The sequence below is a fragment of the Dioszegia hungarica genome (assembly GCF_025882075.1).
Source record: "Dioszegia hungarica strain PDD-24b-2 chromosome Unknown MKK02contig_16, whole genome shotgun sequence".
Lineage (NCBI taxonomy): Eukaryota > Fungi > Basidiomycota > Tremellomycetes > Tremellales > Bulleribasidiaceae > Dioszegia > Dioszegia hungarica.
Genome location: NW_026515773.1, coordinates 693,181 through 713,410, shown reverse-complemented (window position 1 = coordinate 713,410; position 20,230 = coordinate 693,181). Strand labels below are relative to the sequence as shown.

Here is a 20,230-nt window from a genome sequence, read left to right as displayed (position 1 = left end):
CTGTTTATGTGAACGCGCTGATCCTCTTCTCAGTCTACCTCCTTTCCGAGCCAGCCTCACGATGCTCCACTCCCTCTTCACCCTCGCCACTTTCTCTTCCCTCCTCTCTGCCGTCTCTGCGCTGGACGCATGGCATCTGGATGAGGTTGCTATCCTCGCCAATGAGCAGCTCGACCCGGTCGTCAACCCCAACGCCCAGAGCAGCCATATGCACAAGATCATCGGCGGATCGGGTATGGGCGCCAGCTACAACTATGCCACCTACTCCAAGGCAAAGTGTACGAGTCTCAAGTTGTCCGTGGACAAGTCTAATTACTGGATGCCTAGTGAGTCTTTTCCGCAGTCAGCGTCAATTTGAGCTGACCGTCAGACCTGTACATCAAGGTTCCGTCAACCGGCAAATACACCTCCGTCCCCGTCAATGCTCGGTTCTACTACTTCCTCGGTCGTAACTCTCAATCGGAGCCGGTCCAGGCCTTCCCAGAGGGTCTGCGCATGCTCACCGGGAACCCGATGGCCAAGTCAAAGACTGCCGAAGCAGAGTTCTACTGCCAAATCAAGGGCGATTTCTCGGACTCGCTCGAGGCCGACAACTTCAACTTCAATCGGGACTGTCCCCTCGGGATGAAGACGGATACTTACTTCCCTCCATGCTGGGACGGTGTCAACCTTTACAAGGATGACAACTCGCACATGGCCTATCCTCGCGGCTCGGTCAATGCCAACGCCTGCCCCATCTCCCACCCCGTCCGTCTCCCGGCCATCATGCTCGAATACACCTTCCTCACCAGTCTTGTCGCGCCAGGCATCCCACTTGCCGGCAATACCTATTGGGCGAACGGTGACTCGACCGGTTACGGTATCCACGCGGACTTTGTCAACGGCTGGGATCGTGCCATTCTCAGCAAGGCTCTGGTCAGTCCGGGATGCGCAATCGGTACCAACGAGGCAATGTAAGTGTCTCTCATAAGCAATGACGTCGCTGACAAGTAGTCCCATCACTGAATGTGATGTCTTCCAGCCCTACTTTCAGAGCACGCAAGCCATGAAGGATTGCAAGCCGGACGCGGGCATCCTCGCCGAGCCTACCGGCAACGACGACATGATCGGCCTCACCGCCCTTCCCGGTTGCAACCCTCCATGGGGCAACACGCCCAACAAGCCAACCTGCGCGTCCCCCGCCCCACAGCTCGACATGCGCGGCCTGACCGGTACGGACGGTGCTCGGGTCGCCGCCACCAGCGCGCAATACCAATTCCCCGAGCCGACGACCCCGGGTTGGCAGGAGATCATGTGCATCCAGGAGAGCAAGTCCATCCAGGGCGGCGTATCTTACGTCGACTCCAAGCTTACCCCTCAATCCTGTCAGGCATCCTGCCTCAAGGAGGGATATCTCTACGCTGCCGTCGGGCAGATCGGATCGGGCAACTGGAACTGCATCTGTGGGAGCTCGCTCGACCCGGATGCAGGGAATGTCCCGGGCTCGTGCACCAACGCTTGCCCGGGCGACTCATCCCAAAAGTGCGGCGGGACCTACATCTTTTCGGTATACAAGGCCGGACCCGGTACTACCCCCACCTATTCCAAGACGTCGGACGGGTCCAACATCATGGGCTGCTACAATCTCCCCGACGACAAGACCAAGGGTCTGCAGGCCTCGGCAACCTACACCTTCACCTCTGGCTCCATGACTCGCGACCTCTGCATCCAGGCATGCAAGCAGTTTGGGGCCAAATGGGCGTACACCAAGTCATTCGACACGTGCGCCTGTGGGTCCGACTGGAACTACGGCCCCGGCTCATTCGTCCCGGACAGCTACTGCCCGATCAAGTGCAACGGCAACAGCGGGCAGATATGCGGTGACTACTACCGGGCGATCGTCTACGACATCTCCAACTCCAACAGCGGGTCCACTCCGGTCGCCAAGCCAGAGGGAATGCAGGGATGCTACACCTCGGGCAACTTTGCCAAGAACAACGGGTTCTTCTACAACTCGGACCAGATGACCACCAGTCTCTGTCGGCGGAGCTGCAGAGCGCGCGGTTTCGGTTACGCCGGTCTCGGGGCTGGACAACAGTGTTACTGTTCGGCCAATGCTCCGGCATCTACGGACCTCGTTGCCGACGCCATCTGCAATGTGGCGTGTTCAGGCGATTCCAAGACCACATGCGGGTCGGAGGGTACCCGTGCGCTGTCCATCTATGACACCACGGGCGCGGGTGCCCAGACCCCATCGGGCTACCCGGTCAACTACGTCGGATGCTCGGCGGACGGAAACCCTCGGACGCTCGGAAACTACACCTTCAACAGTAACTCGCTCACTTCCACCCAATGCAGAGACGTCTGCGGAAGTTACGGGTACACGGTATACGGAACGCAGTACTCGTTCCAGTGCTACTGTGGTGTGGATTTGGGACCTAGGGGATTGTTGCCGGACTCGGTGTGTAACACTGGATGTGGAGGTGAGCTGAATCTCTCTCTGTATAGGCTTAGCTGACATTCCAGGAAACAGTAACGAAAGATGCGGAGCGGCGTACATCCTTTCTATCTACTCGGTCAACCAAGGCGGGTCGCCTGTGCCCTCCGCATCCGCATCTGCCACGGTCTCGGCCACGTCCAAATCCTCGGCTGCCGCCTCACCATCATCTACCTCTGCGGCCGCAGCATCTTCATCTAAGGCATCTACAACTTCCTCACCCGCCGCTTCTGCCTCCTCGGGCGCGGATGCTACTGGCTGCTATACCTCGTCCACCGAGGGTATCGCCCAGGTGCTCATCACCTCAACTGCCATGACGCCCGCCACTTGTCGATTGTGGTGTGGCGTCTCAGGATACACCTATTCCCTTCTCACTGCCGGTAACTCTTGCGGATGCCGGAACAACCTCCTCACCCTGAACAAGGTCGCCGATTCGCAGTGCGCGTCGCCATGTTCTGGCGCAGGCAAATCGATGTGCGGAGGAACGTCCGCGTGGGCATTAACGGCGTCTTTGGCAAAGAGCGGGTTCTGCGCTAGGAGTATGCCCAGGCGGTTGGACGAGGTGGACGGTATCTAAGACAGCGGAGCGGGTCTCTTCTATCTTGGGCTTTGTAGATCATATAATATCTAGCATCTTATGAACGGACTATCCCTCTGGCTGCGAGCTGCATAGCGTCGGATGGCCGGGTATCGGAGCAGGAATTGCCGATGTTACGTACAGGCTGGAACAAGGATATACGTTGCGCTCGCGACTACCCCCTTCATCTATTGCCTTTTAGTCCAGATACTGCTGCCATAGATAAGATAGCGACCCCGGGGCACCATGTCAGCCTTGGCAAACATACTCAGTCCCTATCAGTCACGGTCCGACCTCGCCACCTCTTTGCCTGGCAAAGTCTTGACCGGTCCACCGTATCCGTCTCCCAACTCCCTGGACCGCCCTTACGCATATGCGGATACTTCCGACCCGCAAGCTGAAGCCAGCTCCCAGCTGGATGCTGGAGGTGGCCCCTCTGATCCTAATCGAAAGAGGATCGCCAAGGCATGCGAGAGCTGCAGGCTCAGGCGGATCAAGTGTACGGGCGAAATACCATGCCAGAATTGTGCCGACAAGGGCACGCCCGAGGAGTGCGTGGTGCGAGTCAAGGCGAGGCCAAACCGGTCAGCGAGTCTTCCTTGGCGCAGAAAATTGGGCTAACGCGCAGACCTGCTACTACTCGTCCGCGGAGGCCGAGCTCTGTGTCCAGCCAGGCTACGCCGAATCGCCCGCCGCCAGCACGCATTGCTGCACCGGCCCGAGAGGTCCGGCCTCAGCCATCACAACCCCCACCCCTTCCGGGGTACTTGTCCTCGATGTCTCCTCTTCTCGCACTCTCCAACGCATCTCTGATGCCGGCCGCCCAGGCTGACAGGAGTGATCCTGCTCGGATGACACCTATCAAGCAGATTGAAGCGCATTTGGCCACTTGGTGCTCGATACATGGTGGGTTACAGGTTGGACGTAAGCTGATCCTCCAGATATACCCGTCTCAGCCTTGATGTTCCAAGATGAGACCCGCCTGTCCGCCCTGCACGGTAGCCCTCTCCCGCCCGACAAGGACATTGAGGCGTTCGAGGATGAGCTCATGCGCCAACTCATCATCACCAATGATCTCGAGCAGGCCTCATCGCTGGATCGCCTCCAAATCGTCACCCTCTACAATCGCTACCGGATCTTTCCCACGGCATTGACAGCGGACCAAAAGGCGATGGTGTACGCCGCGCTTTGTCTGGCCAAGCATGCCATGATGAAGTCCTACGTCTCGTCCGGGACGCCGGACGTAGCCGGTCAGACTAGGGAGGACGTCACCTACTTTCGCATGGCTTGTGAATGCCTGGCTCAATGGTCATTCCCGTCTGTATATGCTTTGTGTGAGTGACACTGCAGTATGGACTGGCATAGCTGACAGAGCAGGGGCGCTGGTCTGCCTTGTACCCTACTCGCAAGCTCACGGCGGTCTGGCGGAGAACCGAGAGCTGCTCCGTATGATGGCTTGGCAAGTCCGTGAGCTAGGACTACATCGGTCTGACATGGGTAAACTATACCTTTCTGGCGAGATGGCTCTGTTCCCGCTGTTCCGATACATGGATACGTGAGTTTTCCTCTGTTGTCAAAGCGCCCATGCTGATTGTCAGCTTCCTGGCCGGCTTGGACGACCTCAATCCCTACTTCACCCTCGCCGAAAGCGATGTCGACCTCTCCGCCTTCACTCAGCTGCTATCCCCCTGCCAGCAGGTCGTATCCGACCACGCCTCGCGCTTCCACGACGACTTCAATGACCCCAACATCGACGTCACGGCGGACGAGTACGTCTTTCTCGCCGAGTCTCGGTGGATCCCGACGCTGGCGCAACTGCAGTCGGGGCTGGAGAACACCCCAAGGGTAAAGAGAGGCTGGTGTGAGATCAGATACTACTGGTAAGCCTCCCCTTCCCCAACAAGCTGAGCTTATTACAGGCTCCGCATCATGCTGTATTTCCAGCGTACAGGCTTCGATACCGTCCGCTCGACCCATGCCTGGATCATCGTCTCACACTGCCTCGCACAGATTGTATACATCCACTATGAGCTCGCCCTGATCGGTCACCTCAACCCCTCTTGGCCTCAGCTTCGTCGCTTCTCGATATGCGGCCAACTGCTCGTCCTGTGCACCGCCCGGCACTTGTACCAGCCACAACAAGCTACCGAGCTGTTTGAGAAGCTCTTTTTCCTGCTGGAGGCGCACAAGGAGACGTGGACGAACGCCGGCGACTTGCTCAGAGGATTCCAGCGGACCACCGTAGCGTTGGGTAGGTCGAGGATGTCTGAGCTAGGTGCCTGCCTGAGCTGACAATCAGGCCTATCGATATCCAGCATGTCTCCGTCCACCGTCATCAATATGTCGTTGCCTCCTGCGCGGAACGGCATGAATCCGTTCAGCTTGGAAGACTTCTCGTTCCCGTTCGACCCAACCATCTTTTTCTTGTCGGAGGCGGAGGAGACGGGAGGCGCAGGCCCGAGTGGCGCTCTGGCGCGAATCTGAATTGAGAGGAAGGTCATATTAATCTAACTGGACTTTGTTCGATGCAAGTTGTATGTGGCTGGCGGCGATTGAGCGATGAGCGATGAGCACCAATCGCAAAGCATAGGGTTCTGCTCTGCTGGAGAAGCAGTAATTCCGAACGACAGGACGAGGTGACTTCAAAGTCTTCTGGTCGGTTTCGATCCTTCAGCCGTGGTATCGGCATCATTTCCCAGGTCAAATCGACCTATCGAATGGGTCTTTACTTTTTCGCCCAAAAGACATTGGGCGGCTTGCCATTCGTATTTCCTTTCAGTATGATTCATCGAGCCTACAAGAATCAAGCTACAACTAGCGCTTCGCCCCTTTCCCCGACCAGAATCAACCTGACCTTGTTGAAAAGAGCCAATCCCTTCCGCTTCCTCCCCCTCGGCGCTTGCGTGTCCACCACCATACTTGACTCTACAGGCCTGTCACCGCTAGCCGTTGGGTTCATCCAATGATCGCCTAGGTCCGAGAGCGGGATTTCCACGTTATGCAGCCAGGTCCGGAAACCCAGCGCATACTTGGCATCGACGTACACCCGTATGTGGTCACCACACTCTGGCCTGACTGGAGCGCTAGGCGAGGTACCGATTGCTGATGGTAGGTGAGCGTGAGTGGCGAGCGGAGCCGGAATAGGGAGGTCGAGGAACGGGTCGGGCTTGGGTCCGCTGAGCGATATGCTGAGCGAGCCATATGGTCGGCTGGAATCTTGGTAGATCCCCACGAGCTTTTCCATGAACTGAAGTAGTAGGGGCGGGGTCCAAGCGAGGGGGAATGGGCGTGTTGTGGGATCCACCAAGGGCTGATATTCCGATAGCGAGGCGATTGATGGTGATAGAGCGTGTGGAGCTGATGGTGTGGGGATGTTGATGCCCGGGACACAGACGGGTCCATTGATGGGGATTATCCAATGCAGGCGGGCATTCGGATGACTCGAGAGGTGGTGGGGCAAGGAAGGGTGGTATGGGTGCGGAATGGAGGATAGTTTGGTGGGTAGGATGTAGTCTGCCGCCGCAACGCCTCTCTTGACTCGCTTAGCTGGGGCGGATACCGCAGGATAGGGATGATGCTGCTTATCAGCTCCCTTCCTACTGCAGATCCCATATGTTTGCAGCACTCACCCGCTTGATAACAGTCCACATTTTCTCATATCCCGAATCAGACCGGATCATCTCCCGCCAAACTTGCTTTCTCCGCTTGCTCTCCGCCTGCCAGTCTCCCTGTTCGCCAGCCAATTCTATGTTCGACCCGTCTGCCAAGATAGGTCGACGTATATCGAACGATGGAGTCCGACTGGCTTGTCCCCCGCGCTCCCGTCGAGAGAGTAGTGACGGTATCCGAAAGACGCCCGACTCCGCCTTCTCCCTCTCCTTCCCCCTCCCGCGGTTTGTCTGAGGAGACGGTAGCGCTATGGCAGCGGGTCCGCGAAGGGGGTCTTCGATGATGTCGCCGGCGCTATCCCGCCTGACTCCGCTCGGGCCCGCCTGCGCACCCTCCTCTACGTCGTCCAACTCCTCACACACCCAGACTCGTCCCCAGCCACCGTCTGCCGTCTTCCACGCCGGCTCAAAGTCTTTGAGCTCGTCAAGTGACGGCTCGAGGTCTGTCGTAGACTCTTCCGCGCCAGATACGAAGGGCTCCCACTCGGGCAGGAGATTGGTAGGAATAGGCCGCTCCGGAACAGTATCGTGAGGTGGAAGAGCAAGTAGGGATCCGGATCTCGGGGCGGGGTAGCGGGGCTGGTAGGCGTGATGCCATGCGGCGAGCTGACCTGGAGAGTCAGTTCAAAGCCTGAGTTGTGCAGTTCCAAGACAACACTCACAAGAGCAAGGAAAGGATAGTCCAGCCGTATACCATAGCGGCATATCCTCCCCAGACAGTTGCTCTCCCTTCCCGTCGTCTGATCCACCTGCACCCAATCTCCGTCGCTTCACACCCGAAGATGCCCAGGCGACCTGCAGCTGTCCCTCCACATCGCCATCCCTCCGCCAGGCATCGCTGAGCGCCTCCTCCCCATTGATCTGCTCCTGGCGCTCCCTTTCCTCAGAAAGAGGTATATCTTTCGGCTGGAGCGCAACAGTGATGGTGTACTCGGCGGGAAGAGAGGCGGCTTCGTATCCCTGCGACTGTGACAGCGATTGAGTGCCTGCACCGGGAGATGAAGGTGGGTATGCCGGCCCTAGGGATTGTTGTGAGGCCTGGGACCCGGTTTTGCGACCGCCTCGACTTTTGGGCGCCATCTCTGAAAGTTGCGTGTCGTCATAACATCTTTGTGATCGAAGTTGATAGGGGGAGGCGCGTAGAGGGCCGTTCCAGACGGCTTGGAAGCGAAGTCAAGAGATATGAAGGCTAATGTCGACCTGTGAAATGGGTAGAGGTTTCAAAATACGGTCGGTCACCGGTCACCTCTGACATCCTCCTCCACCTCGGGATCTCGGATATAGGCAACTTCCCCGTTAAGTGCTGTATCATCTCCCGATAGACACCAATCTCAGCTGAAGAAGATGGATGCGGCGCAGATGATACATGATGAACAACGTAGGATGAGTATGAAAGCCATAGAATACAAATTAACAGATAATAACCGGGCGGTAAGAGGGAAGTCGGAGATGGGAGACGGTATGGGCAGGAGAGACTCGTGACAGCCGCCCAATCATGCAGGTACCATGGAGTTCTGCACCGCGTCCTCAGGCCCCGAAGCCTCGATCTCCTCCATGTTGTCCGAGCTGTCGAGCCAAGATGCCTCCACCGTCGCCTAAATTTATTCAGCTGAGTCCACAGGTGTATCTCTAGAGAGGGACCAGGCAGCATGAATTCACCTTTACTCTCCGCTCATACTCCTTCAGATTCTCTTTGAACAGGGTAGCCGCTTCTACGTTTGCAGGACTTGACAGTCAGCACGTCGCTCAATACCCGCTAATCAGAGGGAGAGGATATAGGGTACTCACCTGCCGGGGTTGGGATCGTTCAGTAGACTCTGCACACTCGTCAAGATGGCCGCGACATCGTATGTAGGCGACCACCTGTTCTGGAGGATATCGAGACACAGCTCCCCGTTCATATAGATGTTGGGGTGAAACATCTTGGAGACGAAACGGACGGTAGGGGGTTTATTGGGGTACGAGTCGGTGAATGTCAGAGTGAGCCGGAAGGATCCGTCTTCGAAGGGAGTGTCGGCTAGAGAGTCAGCTCGAGGCTCATGTATAGGAATGAGCATTCGGGGTGGGTAGAGTTTGGTATATACATTCCAGGGTGACCGAGCATCCTGGTCAGACGACCATTCGTTGCGCCCTTTGCCGCCGACTCGGTCCTTCCGCCTTGTGCCCGGACGACACAGGCAGCCATATGAGAAGAAGACTCACGAGGTCCGAATATTACTGCGTTCCAAACCATGATGTTGTCGGGATTTGGACTGCCAGATATACCGATGGGAGGGTCGGAGGCGAGACGCTTGAAGTCGCGAATCAGCCTGCGCTTTGCGGTGGTGGACTAATTTGTCAGCTATCGCACTGATGTCGAGATCCGCATTTTGAATAGCCGACGGGAGTGCACCAGACTCACCATGTTGTTGTAGTCGTGTCTAGATAGACGGAGAAAGAGGGACGAGTGAAGGAAGCGAGTGTCGCTAAGTTCGTGCGCGGTCAAAGGGCGTCGAAGGAATGGCTCGATTCGGCGTGAGATTATGGGAAGGAGTGCTCCTTCGACTGTGCGCTGTTTAGGGAGTACAGAGAACGACTTGGTATGTATAGTAGAGAGATAACACTTCGCAGCTTAGAGCTGAATAAGGAGGTGAGTGTTGCGTCCAAGTGGACCTGCCGGAACCTATTCGAAAACTACCCCATTCGGCTCATTGGTGGCGTTTGAGGTTTGCTGAAACCGTCATTAGGCCGTTGCCTGTCGTCGCACATCAAGGGGCGGGCCAGGCGCAGGAGCAGGGCGCGCAGTCCGCAAGCTGATATTCGTATATAGGCTACAACACATGCGAGATCGCCCAGGAGCCCCCTTGAGATGACCCAACCCAAAGCATCATCCCCTCTTTGCTCGCTTTACGCCTACGCTGACCTCCCCTACTCCCTTCTTGTTCCCCGCTCGGCATACCTTGCCCAGCTTTGTATACACTGCCCGCGTGACGTCCAGCACCTCCCTATCACCCAGGTCCTCGTCCACCTCAAGCTCCATCGTGAGCACAAGCGGGGCATCGGACTCGCTCTTTAACAATGACGGGTACTGGGACGGGTGAATACCGCCGAACTCGCCGACCGTGGGCGAGGACGAAGGGGAATGCCATGCGGTTGGCGAAGCGTGGTGAAGATTTCCGCTAGACGATGAGACGACGTGGGGAGTGGAAGGCGGAGAATAGTCTGGCGGGGGCGGGGGCGCTGAACCGGCCGTTATCGCCCAGCATCGTGTATGTGTGATGGAGCGAACTCTAGGATCCGAGGTGATGTCCTTGATGGCGCGTTGGAGGTGTTTCATCTGAGAGGTGGACGCAGGTGGTGCAGTCTGAAGAAGGACCTGGCCAAAGGCTTTCGAGGGTGGTAGGGAGAGCGCAGTGGTGAGGACCGTCAGAAGCAGAGCGGCGAGCGCGTCGAAAGTGTGCAGAGAGGTACTGAAGCGTCAGCTCACAGTCTTGAATAAGTATATGTCATGGTGTACTTACACAGGCACAACTAGTGTTCCGACCAGGACGGCAGCCGAAGACCCCATGACCGTAACGCTGAATGGGTTGGCGAGAAGGTGAGGAAATCGACGAACAATCGACGACGAGAGGTACTTTGGGGAGAGGAAGAGAGACCCCACAGCTGCAAAGTCAGCTGAGTCAACATACTGTCGATTTTAGCTGACATACCATCAACAAGCTTGGCGTGAGTGTGCATGACTCCGCCACCCAGTGCGCTAGCCAGAGTCGCACATAGCAAGAGGAAGGTTGGGAATGGTCTGATAGACGTCAGCTTTGGGCGTAGACGTAAAGGAGGGAAGAGAACATCTCCAACAAGCGAGGAAACACCCCGACAGGCGAAGAAGCCAAACGTACCGATCTTCCCCGTCCAGGTCCGAGCTTCCATGTCCGTGCCCGTGTCCGTGCCCACCGTGCTCATTCCCACTTGCGCCCAGTACCACCTGCTCGATCGACTCCTTTGCGATGTATACTGCAGCAAAGACCAAGAAGAGGCTTTGGGAGAAGTACAGCAGAGACAAGAAGCGGGTCGTGCTGATCGTTAACTGGTGCTTCACGAACGATCGGAAAAAGCTCACCCGTACGACCGCCTAATACTCCTCCATCCTTCTCCACCTCGCGCGAATACTCCTACCGCGACACCGAGCGCGTCAAATACCACGAGATACCCAACTCCAGCCAAACATCGCCATCCGCCCATTTGACCCTCCACCCACAGCGCCGCGCCAATCAGAAATTCCAGGAATGCAAAGCTGGCCAGCAGCTGCGACATTGGATCCGACGACCGGGGGAGGGGAGAGAGCGAGGGCGATGCCAGAGAGAGGGTAGAGTTCATGGGCATAGGGACGGATTGAGGCGCATCGGCAGGTTTGGGAGTATGAGGGGCGGGTATAGAAGGGGCCGAGGTGGACGAGGAGAGGGCGGGATTCGTTTGGGTCGGATCCAGGAAAGAAAAGAAGTTGTGTGATAGGGAATGCTTGTGCTGGGCTATCAGCTATTGTCTAGCCGAGCTGGAGGGCAAGACGTACATGATGACCTCTCCGCTTGCTCTTGGCTTGTGGACTGGCGAGTCCTTCCGCACTAGCGCCTGCGCCCGCACCGAAGCTCCACTCCCCTTGCCCGCCGAATGGCTTCTTCCCCGCATTGTGCTCCGGAATGACCTGCACGCCCGCCTCCTCGCCCATACTGAGACTCGCAGGGAGACCCAGCCCATGCCCCTCCCCTCCCGCTCCCGGCTGAGGGAAGAAGAGCGACATGTTCCGCGCGTGAATCCCGTGCGTGGGCGTAGGGTCGAAGCGCTTGGCTTGCTGCCGCTGAGGTGACCCGCCCATCATTGGCGAAAGCCGATTTGCGCTTCCTGGATTTGGCGAGTGCCCGACGAGTGGAGAGGGCGGAACGAGTCCGCTTGAACCGAAGAGGCGCGCCGATGAAGAGGGGCCGGGCGACTCCATAGACTGCCACGCCGGGCTCATGGGTGGTCCATCGCCACTCCTAAGCTGCGCGCCAAATGCAGCCCTTCTTGGCGAAGGCACAAGATCTGGCACCCCGTCCAGCTCTTCCGCCTCATCCTGCGCATGCTCCTCTGCAAGGTGAACGGGCGAATTTAGGCTAATATTCAAACCCTTGGCGCTGACTCCGCCGTTCTTGTCGGTCGGCCGGCGGAGCATGATGGGTGGAGGAGCCGCCGCGCGCGATGATGACCGGGACCGACTGAATGTCCGCAGCATGGGTGGGGGAGCGGGCACAGCGATGGCCGGGCTGGACAGGCTTGGAGAGGCCATGTTGGACGAGGTGGACAGAGTGGGCGAGAAGATGTCTGGCTTGGGATCATACCCGCCCAGCCCCACAGACGAGTCATCGGCCATCTCGCCAGAGCCTAGATGGGGTGTGGGAAGGATGGAGTCAACGTCGTCCGAGGCCGTGCTGGACGATGAGGGGGAGTCGGACATGGGCGAGGCGCGAGAGGGAGTCATGGATGTCGGCAGTATCGGTATTGCCTACTCTGCGAAGAGGATGTAGGTGAAGGTATAGTACGCCTGTCTGCTACAGTAGTATCAGCGTCTGCATCTGACTATCTGGCAAGCTCGTCGAGCAGGCCCGAGCGGGTTTGGCCATCGAGATGAAACTCACAACGCGTCCTTTGGGTCGACAAAATCGACCCTTCCAATATGGTTCAAGTCCTGTGCAGTCGACTAGCGAGCTGGTATGCGGGCTGCAGTGTGCTTGCCAGGTCCCTCTTGCTGTCTCGGCGATATCAAGCAGGTGCGCAGTACGAGTGACGGTGGAACAATAAGAAGACCAGTCGCGTTGCACGTGCGTGAATAGGAAACGCGGTTCGCGACCGCAAAGTCCCCCGGCTACCCGACCGTTTTCGCTCCTATGCAAACTCATTCAAATCGCACGCTAAAAATCCAAATAAAGTACCAGGCGGTAGATCAGATGCCAGGCTACAAGATGATATAAGATTCATGGCAAAAAGATGAGTGATGCGGGCGCATCAAAAAGAAACAAAATCCACTACGGGGATCGAACCCGTGACGTCCAGATTCACACGAATACCGAAGTAGAAGTCTGACACCATACCACTAGGTCAAGCGGACTTGGAGCTTTTTGTCGGCGATTTTAGTATATAACCGTCAATTTTTCGTATTGCCAGAAGCGGTAACTACGAGTAAGCCTCATGGCCTCATCCGCCACTCCTCTGCATTCGCACTACACACTCGGTGCCTCATCACAGTACACACAACTGGCCTAAGATCACGCCCATGCATCCTATACCCAAGACTCATCTATAACACATCATATGCTAAAACATACGCAGTCGCCCTGAAAGATAGCCCAAGATTACACAAAGCTTCCCCTCCGCTCTGCCCCTCCACCGTTGCTCTCCATCCTCTCTGCTTATCGCCCCAAACATCGGCTGCCCGCTGCTTATTGATGCCGTCCTCCCAATAACCTCGGTCCACCCCACAACTCATCTCGCACGGATTCCGGGCTGATCACGTTCCTGGTTCTGGGGAGATCGGCGCTTCTGCGATAGTCGGTGCGTAGTGGAATCGGAATGTGGGTGCGACGTGGGGATGGGTGAGGTAGTACACTGCAGCGTCAGCAGACTTCGCGATGCTTATCATGCACAACTCACAGCTACCAAGCACAAGCATGACCATACTCGCGCCCAGAAGCGCCAAGTATCGCGAGCTCAGACTGCCCGTTCCTCTTGGGCCTGAGCGGGCCGAGGCGGGGAGGACAGCTTGAAGCGCAGTAACAGGGAGTGCCTGACTGATGAGCTCCGTAGATACCAAGCGGAGGCTAACTCACGACTACAGACTGGGCGAAGCGGACAAGACGCTGGCCGTTTGGCGTATTGGGCGACCCGCCTGTGAGGCGGAAAGTCATCAGACCCGAGATGGCTATTGAGTAGCCTGCGAAGTCAGTCAGATCCCAGCTGAAAGAACATCGAGCGTACCGATAGTCTGAACAAAGGTGATCGAGGACCCCATCAGCCACGCCAAGCAGATGAGCAGTACGTCCTGCCTGATCAGCTCGGGTTCGCAATATGAGGAAGACGCACCTTTCCAACACCAGACAAGGTCAAAACCAGACTACCCGCCGAGTCGATCAAGAATACGCCTGCGACGTTGAGACAGAACGCAATCATGCCGTTCACGATCAAGATGGGCGCGCCAACGCGGTGCAGATTGTGGAACGGAGCAGCGCCCTCCATGAACGGCAGGCAGATGCTGATGAGTCCGAGGCAGACCTGTACGTCAGCTGTGTCGGTGAGCAGGGTGGGAGGACTGACCGGAGCATACATGGCGATACTACTGAGCGGGTCGAGTTTGTGGTCTTTGAGGATGACCTGTACGAGGACAAGGCGGATGGACTCGACCTGGAGATCAGCTACCGTCTTTCAGGCTATAGGGGACTTACGACGACAGCTGCGACCTGGCAGACGAAGCCAATGAACGCAAACTTGATTTCGCCGGCCGCGGCGATGATACAGCCAAACGCAGTGACCACTACGACAGCAAAGAGAATGTGGTTGTACTCTACCGCCGTAAGCTTCGATCCTGTCAATAGATACCCAACTCACCTTGAATGCCAGCTGCTAGTTGCACAATCAGCGTGAAGATTGGAATGAACGCCTGGAATCAGCAGAGCTTCTGGTCAGAAACAAAGAGACCAACCTTGAGCATTTGCACGAAGCTGACGCTGAGGTAGACATAGGCCATGTTGCTCAGAATGAGCGAGGCGGAGAAGAGCAGACTGAGCGGGAGGATCGTTCTTGACCATAGGGTCCACTGAGTCATCAGCTCTTAAACGAGTCACAGGATGAACATGCTCACGTCCATCTGTATCCGCTTGGCCTTCAGACGCTCGAAAGGCAGCTTCTGCAGTATCCTGGTGCCGATAGTAGCGACAAGCATATGGTAGGCTGTCATAAAGACCGGCTAACTGATCAGCGACGATGAGCGAATGACTCACGTAGGGAAAATTGAGGTTGGTGAAGATGTATTTGTTGAGCAGGATGACACCACCGCTCAAGCCGATCTGCCCATCAGCTCCTCGTCGAGCTCAGCTCAGCTCCACGACCTACCCAGACAGCTGAAAAGTCAGCTCCGTACCCGCGCGCCTTGGGTAGAACTCACGAATCATGATCACAGCGGGTATCACAACTCTCTGAGGCCCCGCAGACACAGGTATAGCAGCTGCTTCCCTCTGTCCACCCTTTTCACCTTGTCCCATCAATCGCGCCGCCTCCCTCAGCTCGTGTTCCTCGTCCAGATCTTCCTCATAGCTATTCCGAAGCGTTTCAGTCATGTTGTCATCCAAGCGTCCTTGGGATTGATGCAGAGGCGATGGGCGAAGCATGGCATCCTCGCCTCCACTGGGATCAAGTGAAGGTATGCTGGGCCGGCGCGTGTGGAGGGATTGGGTGAACGGGGAAGCCGACATTTGACGACGACGAGGACGATTGCTCTGCGGTCGTGACTTGGGCGCTTGTGGATCTAGATTGTGATGTCAAGACCCCAGATGTAGTCTCCGCTCTCCCTCCTATATACGATGTGTATTGTTCGGTCAATCAACAGATGTTAATCTTTGCTCGCGTCTCGCTCGACTTTATCTGCGTGCCTGAGATCAAATTCTTGGGCCGCTTCAAGCCGGCGCCTCGGATTCACTGCATATTGCTGAGCAGGAGTGACATCTCGACATGCATTGCGGAGTAACAGGGAGCAGAGAATCCGATACTGTATGCATGGCACAGCAGAGGTGATGGGCAATTGATGCTTCAAATGCAACTCTTTTGGCTGTGAACCTTATCCGCGGTTGACTATTGCTGGGACCCTGGATTCGGCAGGGACAACCCAATCCACCATCACCACCACATCCAGATTCCTCGTTCGCCCATCTACTTACTCTTTTTACACCTTCCCTAAATACTCACAGCTGCCAGCAACCACCATGCCTCCCAGGCCCTGGTCTCCCCAGAGAGCCCGCTCTCCGGATCGATACTCGCGCGATTATCGCCGGTCACCATCCCCTCCTCGCGGTCCTCGCCAAGGCCTGCGGGATGTTCGTCCCACCTGGGACCAGTACGGCGACACAAGAGCCGGGTCTGCTTCTCGCCAGTCCCGTGACGTCGTACCTCGAGGGTACGACCGAGCGCCGGCAGCAGGACCGGCGAGGCAAGAAGCTAGGCCGTACTCGGACCGTAGGGGTCCCAGTCCGCCCCCACGCGCGGGTGGGGGCGGTCGGAAGCGCGCGTTGTGAGTCATCTCTCGAGAGCGGCGACAAAGCTGATCGTTAGCGATGCTGTCGAATCTCGCGGTCCTTATGATCGCGAACCAGGCGAACTCGAGCACGGGTTACCACGGCGGTCATCCCGCGAGGTCAGCGTGGATCAACTTCGCCACCGCTCCAGACCATCGCTCAACGGTACACTGAACTCATCTCGGGCCTCATCCCCCGAGAGACAGCGTCGGGCATCTCCAAACGCCCAGGAAACGGTTCCGGCGCTCGAAGATCTGGAGAAATTCCTTCAGTGCGTCTTTTGCCGTCCAGGCCGAGCCAGCTGACTTTAGGTTATTGATCACCGCAATATCCGCCACCTCCCAGAAGGCGGTTACCTCCAATCACCTCGACCGTCTGTTGACATTTCCTGGAACCGTTCACGACTCCACCGTCATCGCCGACGTCCGCCGGGAGCTCCGGGATGCTCAGGATGACGCCCGAAGGAAAACGCGTGACCTGAATGAAGCGTGGGCGGGTCTCTTCGGTCGGTACCCGAAGCGCCTACCGAGCGCGGCGGAGGTGGAAGGGGTGTTGCTACAGGCTCTGATGGATCGCGTCAAGGCGCTTGAAGGGGGAGGGATCGCCGGAGAAGGCAAGGGTAAGGGACGCGCTATCGAGCCATCCCTTCCCACGCCAACTTCGGCGTTCCCCCGTGCCAGTCCTCAGCCCCACAATGTTGACGACTCAGAAAGTCGCAAGCGGCAAAAGCAGAACCCATCCGACCTCGCCGAGTACATGAACCGCGTCGATGCTCTGGAAGCGCTTGTCCAGGGCTTTGACACGCGGTTCAACGAGCTCGAGAACTGGAGCTACCAGACCGAAGCGGCGGAAGCTGAAGCCCGGGCGCAAGCAAAGCCGGTGGGCAGCTGGGAAGAGCTGGAGAACGAGAGGGACCCGCTCGGTCGGCTTCGAGGTCAGCAACGCGCAGCCGCTGGCGCTCCAGTGGCCGCGTTCGATGAGGACTCGGAGGTTGGACAAGCGCTCAAAGAGATCGAGACGGCGCTGGAAGATGCGTCGAAGGAGTCGACGACACAGGGAAAGCAGCTGGAGGAGCAGAGCCGTCTCATCGAGGTGCTTCGAGGCAAGGTCAGGAAGCTCAGCACCGAGGTGCAGACGGCCAAGGCGGAGAGGGAGGAAAGGGATAAGGCGGCAGAGAAGGCGGCGGAGAAGGAGCGGGAGGACTTGGAAGAGAGGTTGAAGGGGTTGGAGAACACGATCAAGGACGAGTGCCAGACGCAAACTGTGAAGGTGGGTCAGGCCAAGGTGGGTTCCTACTGGTCGTCGAGCTGATATTAGGCAATCGGAAAAGTCCTCAAAACCCTTCGAAAGGACAAGTCATCCACCGGCTCGACAGCGTCCACCTCGAGCGGTAGAACCGCATCGCCGACTCCTGGCCCATCCGCAATGACGGGTACCAATGCGGAACAGTCCCTTGCTGCCGACGCTCCTGTCTCGGCTCCTACGGGCAGTGCTGGCGCCGGTCAATCTGCTCCAGCTCAGCCAAGCAGGCAGGTGCCAAGTACTGACGCGTCCACTTTGCGGACCAATACAGGTAGCACTGTTCCCGCTCCCGCTTCGACCGGTCTCGCCTCCAAGCCGAGGACCTCGAATGTAAACCCACAGGTGGCGACCAATGCGGCCAGCTCGGCCAAACAGGAGACACCCTTGAGCCAGACTCCAGTCAAATCGGCCACATCTGGCCCGGGCCAAGCTCGGCCGCCAACACCATCCGGGCCGCCACCACCGCCACCTCCAGGCTCATCGCCACTCGCACCATCCCAGCAGGCAGTGCGCCCGACTGCTACTGCCGGGTTTGGTGGTGCTGGTCTAGCAGCTGAAAGCGCATCTCGAGCGGCGCAGCCCAGCTCTGGATCTACGGCTCGACCGGCTGCAGCTTCGTCCGCTTCATCGATCGCACAGACCGTCCAATCTTTCCCCGCGACCACACAGCGCCCAGCGGCAGCTGCGCCAAACTCAGCGGCCGGTTCTGGTACCAGCGCGAGCACCCCGCTGGTGCGCCATTCTGATTCTGCTGGCCAGCTCGCGTCGCAGAAGGCCCTGACTGCCAATAAGCCGGTACCTCCGGCCGCTGCACCTGAACCTCCGGCGCCCAGGCCCACTGGAACGGTGTTCAATCCTTACATCGCCGGAGCACAACCCGGTCTTGCCGGGCAAGCCGCAATTCCCCCGTCTAGCGCCTCAGCTGTCGCTCAACAAGGCGGCGGACCGCGTGGCGTGCCTGCGCCTGCGTTCAAGCTGGCCAATCTGCCCGCTCGACCACCTCCCCAAGCAGGCATGTCGACAAGCAACGCATCCAACACTACGCCTACCGCTCCGCCCCCCACTAAACTCCTACCCTCCAATAGCACCGACAATCGCCAACGCCCACCTCATCTCCCCGAATCTCGCCCCTCCCACACATCCAAACCCCTCCCTGTACCTACCGCTCCCCACTCCCGCTCTCCCTCCCCTCACGTCTCTCAGAATCAACCACCTCTCCCTCCGAGCTCGAACATGCCCCGCGCCACTTCGTCGGAGGCAATGAAAGCTCCCATGCCGGTCCGGCCCCAACAACAGCTGCCGGGGAGTGCTGGGTCCACCTCACGCCCATCCAACCCTTCCCTCCCAACTCAACCCCATTCCGCAACATCTACCCTCCCTCCCGGCGGTCCCGCAACGGCAAATACACAACCCGCCCAGAAGCAGCCAGCATCGTCGGTCAGGCAAGGTCATATCGGCTCATCCACGAACGCTCCTGCGGCGGGGCCGACCGGCTCAGCCCAAAACGCGTCACGGGCCCCAGCACAGGTGGTAGGCGCCACCGGCAGAGGACACGCGGCTGAGGGTAATACCGCCACTGCGGTGAGATATCCCTGGCCTGCTGCTTCTGCCAGACCCGCTCCAGCCGCAACTCCTGCATCGACCGTATCAGCGGCCCCGTCGGCTCCCACATCTCCCCTCAACCAATCCTCCACTCCTGCTCCTAGATCGACCCAAGCTGCCCCAGCAGGGCCTGCACCACCCACGCTTACCTCCACCACTATCCCCAATGTCCCTATACCTCATATGGACGTCCACACAGGAGCCAATCTCATAGCCCTCTCGCGCCGCTATCGTAACGACATCGACGACGGAAAGACTGAGGCCGAAGCTTTCAACAAGCTGCCCTCCGCAGCCCACAAGACGCTTCAGGTTCTCACCGATGCCGAACGGGCAACAGTCTTTGCGTATGACCCATCCGAATGGACCTGGTCCGATCCCCCGGGAAGCGCCGCCAATGCGGCGCAGGCCAGTGCGGGAAAGGGTCCCGGATCTGCTCCAACTGGCCAGGGCGCTGAGCAGCGGAATTTAGGCGGCAATGCGGCGGATCCTCCTTCAACGCTGCAAGCTCGGCTAGGCGGGTCCACCGGGACTCCCGCCGCTGTCAGCTCCGCGCCCATCACTTCCGCTCGCATCTCCCCGCCGGTCGCCACCAGTCCGGCTTCATCCCTCTCGGCTCGCCTCGGTTCCAACAACAAGCCTCCCCTCGCAGCTCGCATCGGCGGCAGCGGGGTTGGTGGCGCATCCAGCGACCCGCGTCCTCCACCTTCTCTATCCAACCACGGGCTGCCAGCGCGGCCTGCGGCGGACATGTATGGCACGTACCAGTACTCGGATCAGTACGTGCCCGCGTTCGAGGATGTCGAGATGGGCGGAACATATAGACGCTCTCCAGCACCCAGGGAGTCTGGATCGGGATCGGGGTCGGGATTGGGATCGAATGGGTTAGGAGGGTCAGCATCGCAGCAGCGGGAGGACGAATTGAAGCAGCGCTTGCATGCGAAGAAGGGCAAGACAGGTGGGTTCGGCGGACAGGGGCACGACGGAGATGTGGAGATGGACTGAAGTCGCGGGGTCGAACGGAGTATATGGGGAAAGAGGGGGAAGTTGTGATGCGGCGGAACGGTAGCGGGACAGGGGCGCTGGGGACTCTATGCGGAACGGGCGGCGATCAAAGAGGAGCGAACGGACAAGGCTGAGAAGGACGATGCGGGCAGAGACAGGCTATGGGGATGGTCAAGAGTGAAATGGGCGATGGCGCAGGAAGATGCGAGAAGAGAAGCGGAGAAAGGCGGTTGAATTGTGCGGGCATCTTGTCGACATTCCAAGCGGATCGGAAGCGACGTCGAGAGCTTGTCGGCAACTCATGCCGCCATAA

The 20,230-nt window shown here is 58.2% G+C and overlaps 6 protein-coding genes and 1 non-coding gene across 7 annotated transcripts; 3 read left to right on the top strand and 4 right to left on the bottom strand.

Annotated features, from left to right (window-relative positions):
- Positions 1 to 61: 61 nt before the first annotated feature.
- Positions 62 to 3,053, top strand: MKK02DRAFT_17553 (uncharacterized protein; the record flags this gene model as incomplete). The annotated part of the gene is made up of 5 exons (XM_053085807.1): positions 62 to 326; positions 371 to 953; positions 994 to 2,462; positions 2,506 to 2,555; positions 2,679 to 3,053. 5 exons carry the CDS (start codon positions 62 to 64, stop codon positions 3,051 to 3,053), a joined length of 2,742 nt encoding a protein of 913 aa, XP_052943478.1.
- A 246-nt stretch (positions 3,054 to 3,299) lies between these two features.
- MKK02DRAFT_38358 (uncharacterized protein) lies at positions 3,300 to 5,537 on the top strand (the record flags this gene model as incomplete). Its single annotated transcript, XM_053090061.1, has 7 exons — positions 3,300 to 3,637; positions 3,682 to 3,959; positions 3,995 to 4,342; positions 4,431 to 4,608; positions 4,652 to 4,933; positions 4,973 to 5,304; positions 5,353 to 5,537. The coding sequence occupies 7 exons, from the start codon at positions 3,300 to 3,302 to the stop codon at positions 5,535 to 5,537; spliced, it is 1,941 nt and encodes a 646-aa protein (XP_052943477.1).
- A 319-nt stretch (positions 5,538 to 5,856) lies between these two features.
- MKK02DRAFT_38357 (uncharacterized protein) lies at positions 5,857 to 7,801 on the bottom strand (the record flags this gene model as incomplete). The annotated part of the gene is made up of 3 exons (XM_053090060.1): positions 5,857 to 6,630; positions 6,683 to 7,332; positions 7,384 to 7,801. 3 exons carry the CDS (start codon positions 7,799 to 7,801, stop codon positions 5,857 to 5,859), a joined length of 1,842 nt encoding a protein of 613 aa, XP_052943476.1.
- Positions 7,802 to 8,214: 413 nt separating this feature from the next.
- On the bottom strand, positions 8,215 to 12,212 carry MKK02DRAFT_38356 (uncharacterized protein; the record flags this gene model as incomplete). The annotated part of the gene is made up of 10 exons (XM_053090059.1): positions 8,215 to 8,316; positions 8,381 to 8,447; positions 8,510 to 8,738; positions 8,924 to 9,050; positions 9,660 to 10,170; positions 10,222 to 10,363; positions 10,411 to 10,499; positions 10,597 to 10,773; positions 10,818 to 11,221; positions 11,268 to 12,212. 10 exons carry the CDS (start codon positions 12,210 to 12,212, stop codon positions 8,215 to 8,217), a joined length of 2,793 nt encoding a protein of 930 aa, XP_052943475.1.
- A 538-nt stretch (positions 12,213 to 12,750) lies between these two features.
- Positions 12,751 to 12,839, bottom strand: MKK02DRAFT_t8. The gene has a single exon. It is a non-coding gene; the product is annotated as a tRNA-Arg (tRNA).
- Positions 12,840 to 13,238: 399 nt separating this feature from the next.
- Positions 13,239 to 15,060, bottom strand: MKK02DRAFT_38355 (triose-phosphate transporter family-domain-containing protein; the record flags this gene model as incomplete). Its single annotated transcript, XM_053090058.1, has 13 exons — positions 13,239 to 13,336; positions 13,382 to 13,514; positions 13,558 to 13,661; positions 13,706 to 13,769; positions 13,811 to 13,999; positions 14,042 to 14,128; positions 14,170 to 14,288; positions 14,333 to 14,384; positions 14,427 to 14,540; positions 14,586 to 14,690; positions 14,725 to 14,790; positions 14,837 to 14,844; positions 14,889 to 15,060. The coding sequence occupies 13 exons, from the start codon at positions 15,058 to 15,060 to the stop codon at positions 13,239 to 13,241; spliced, it is 1,311 nt and encodes a 436-aa protein (XP_052943474.1).
- A 642-nt stretch (positions 15,061 to 15,702) lies between these two features.
- MKK02DRAFT_28482 (uncharacterized protein) lies at positions 15,703 to 19,917 on the top strand (the record flags this gene model as incomplete). The annotated part of the gene is made up of 4 exons (XM_053087570.1): positions 15,703 to 16,007; positions 16,049 to 16,282; positions 16,323 to 17,295; positions 17,329 to 19,917. 4 exons carry the CDS (start codon positions 15,703 to 15,705, stop codon positions 19,915 to 19,917), a joined length of 4,101 nt encoding a protein of 1,366 aa, XP_052943473.1.
- Between the last annotated feature and the right edge of the window lie 313 nt (positions 19,918 to 20,230).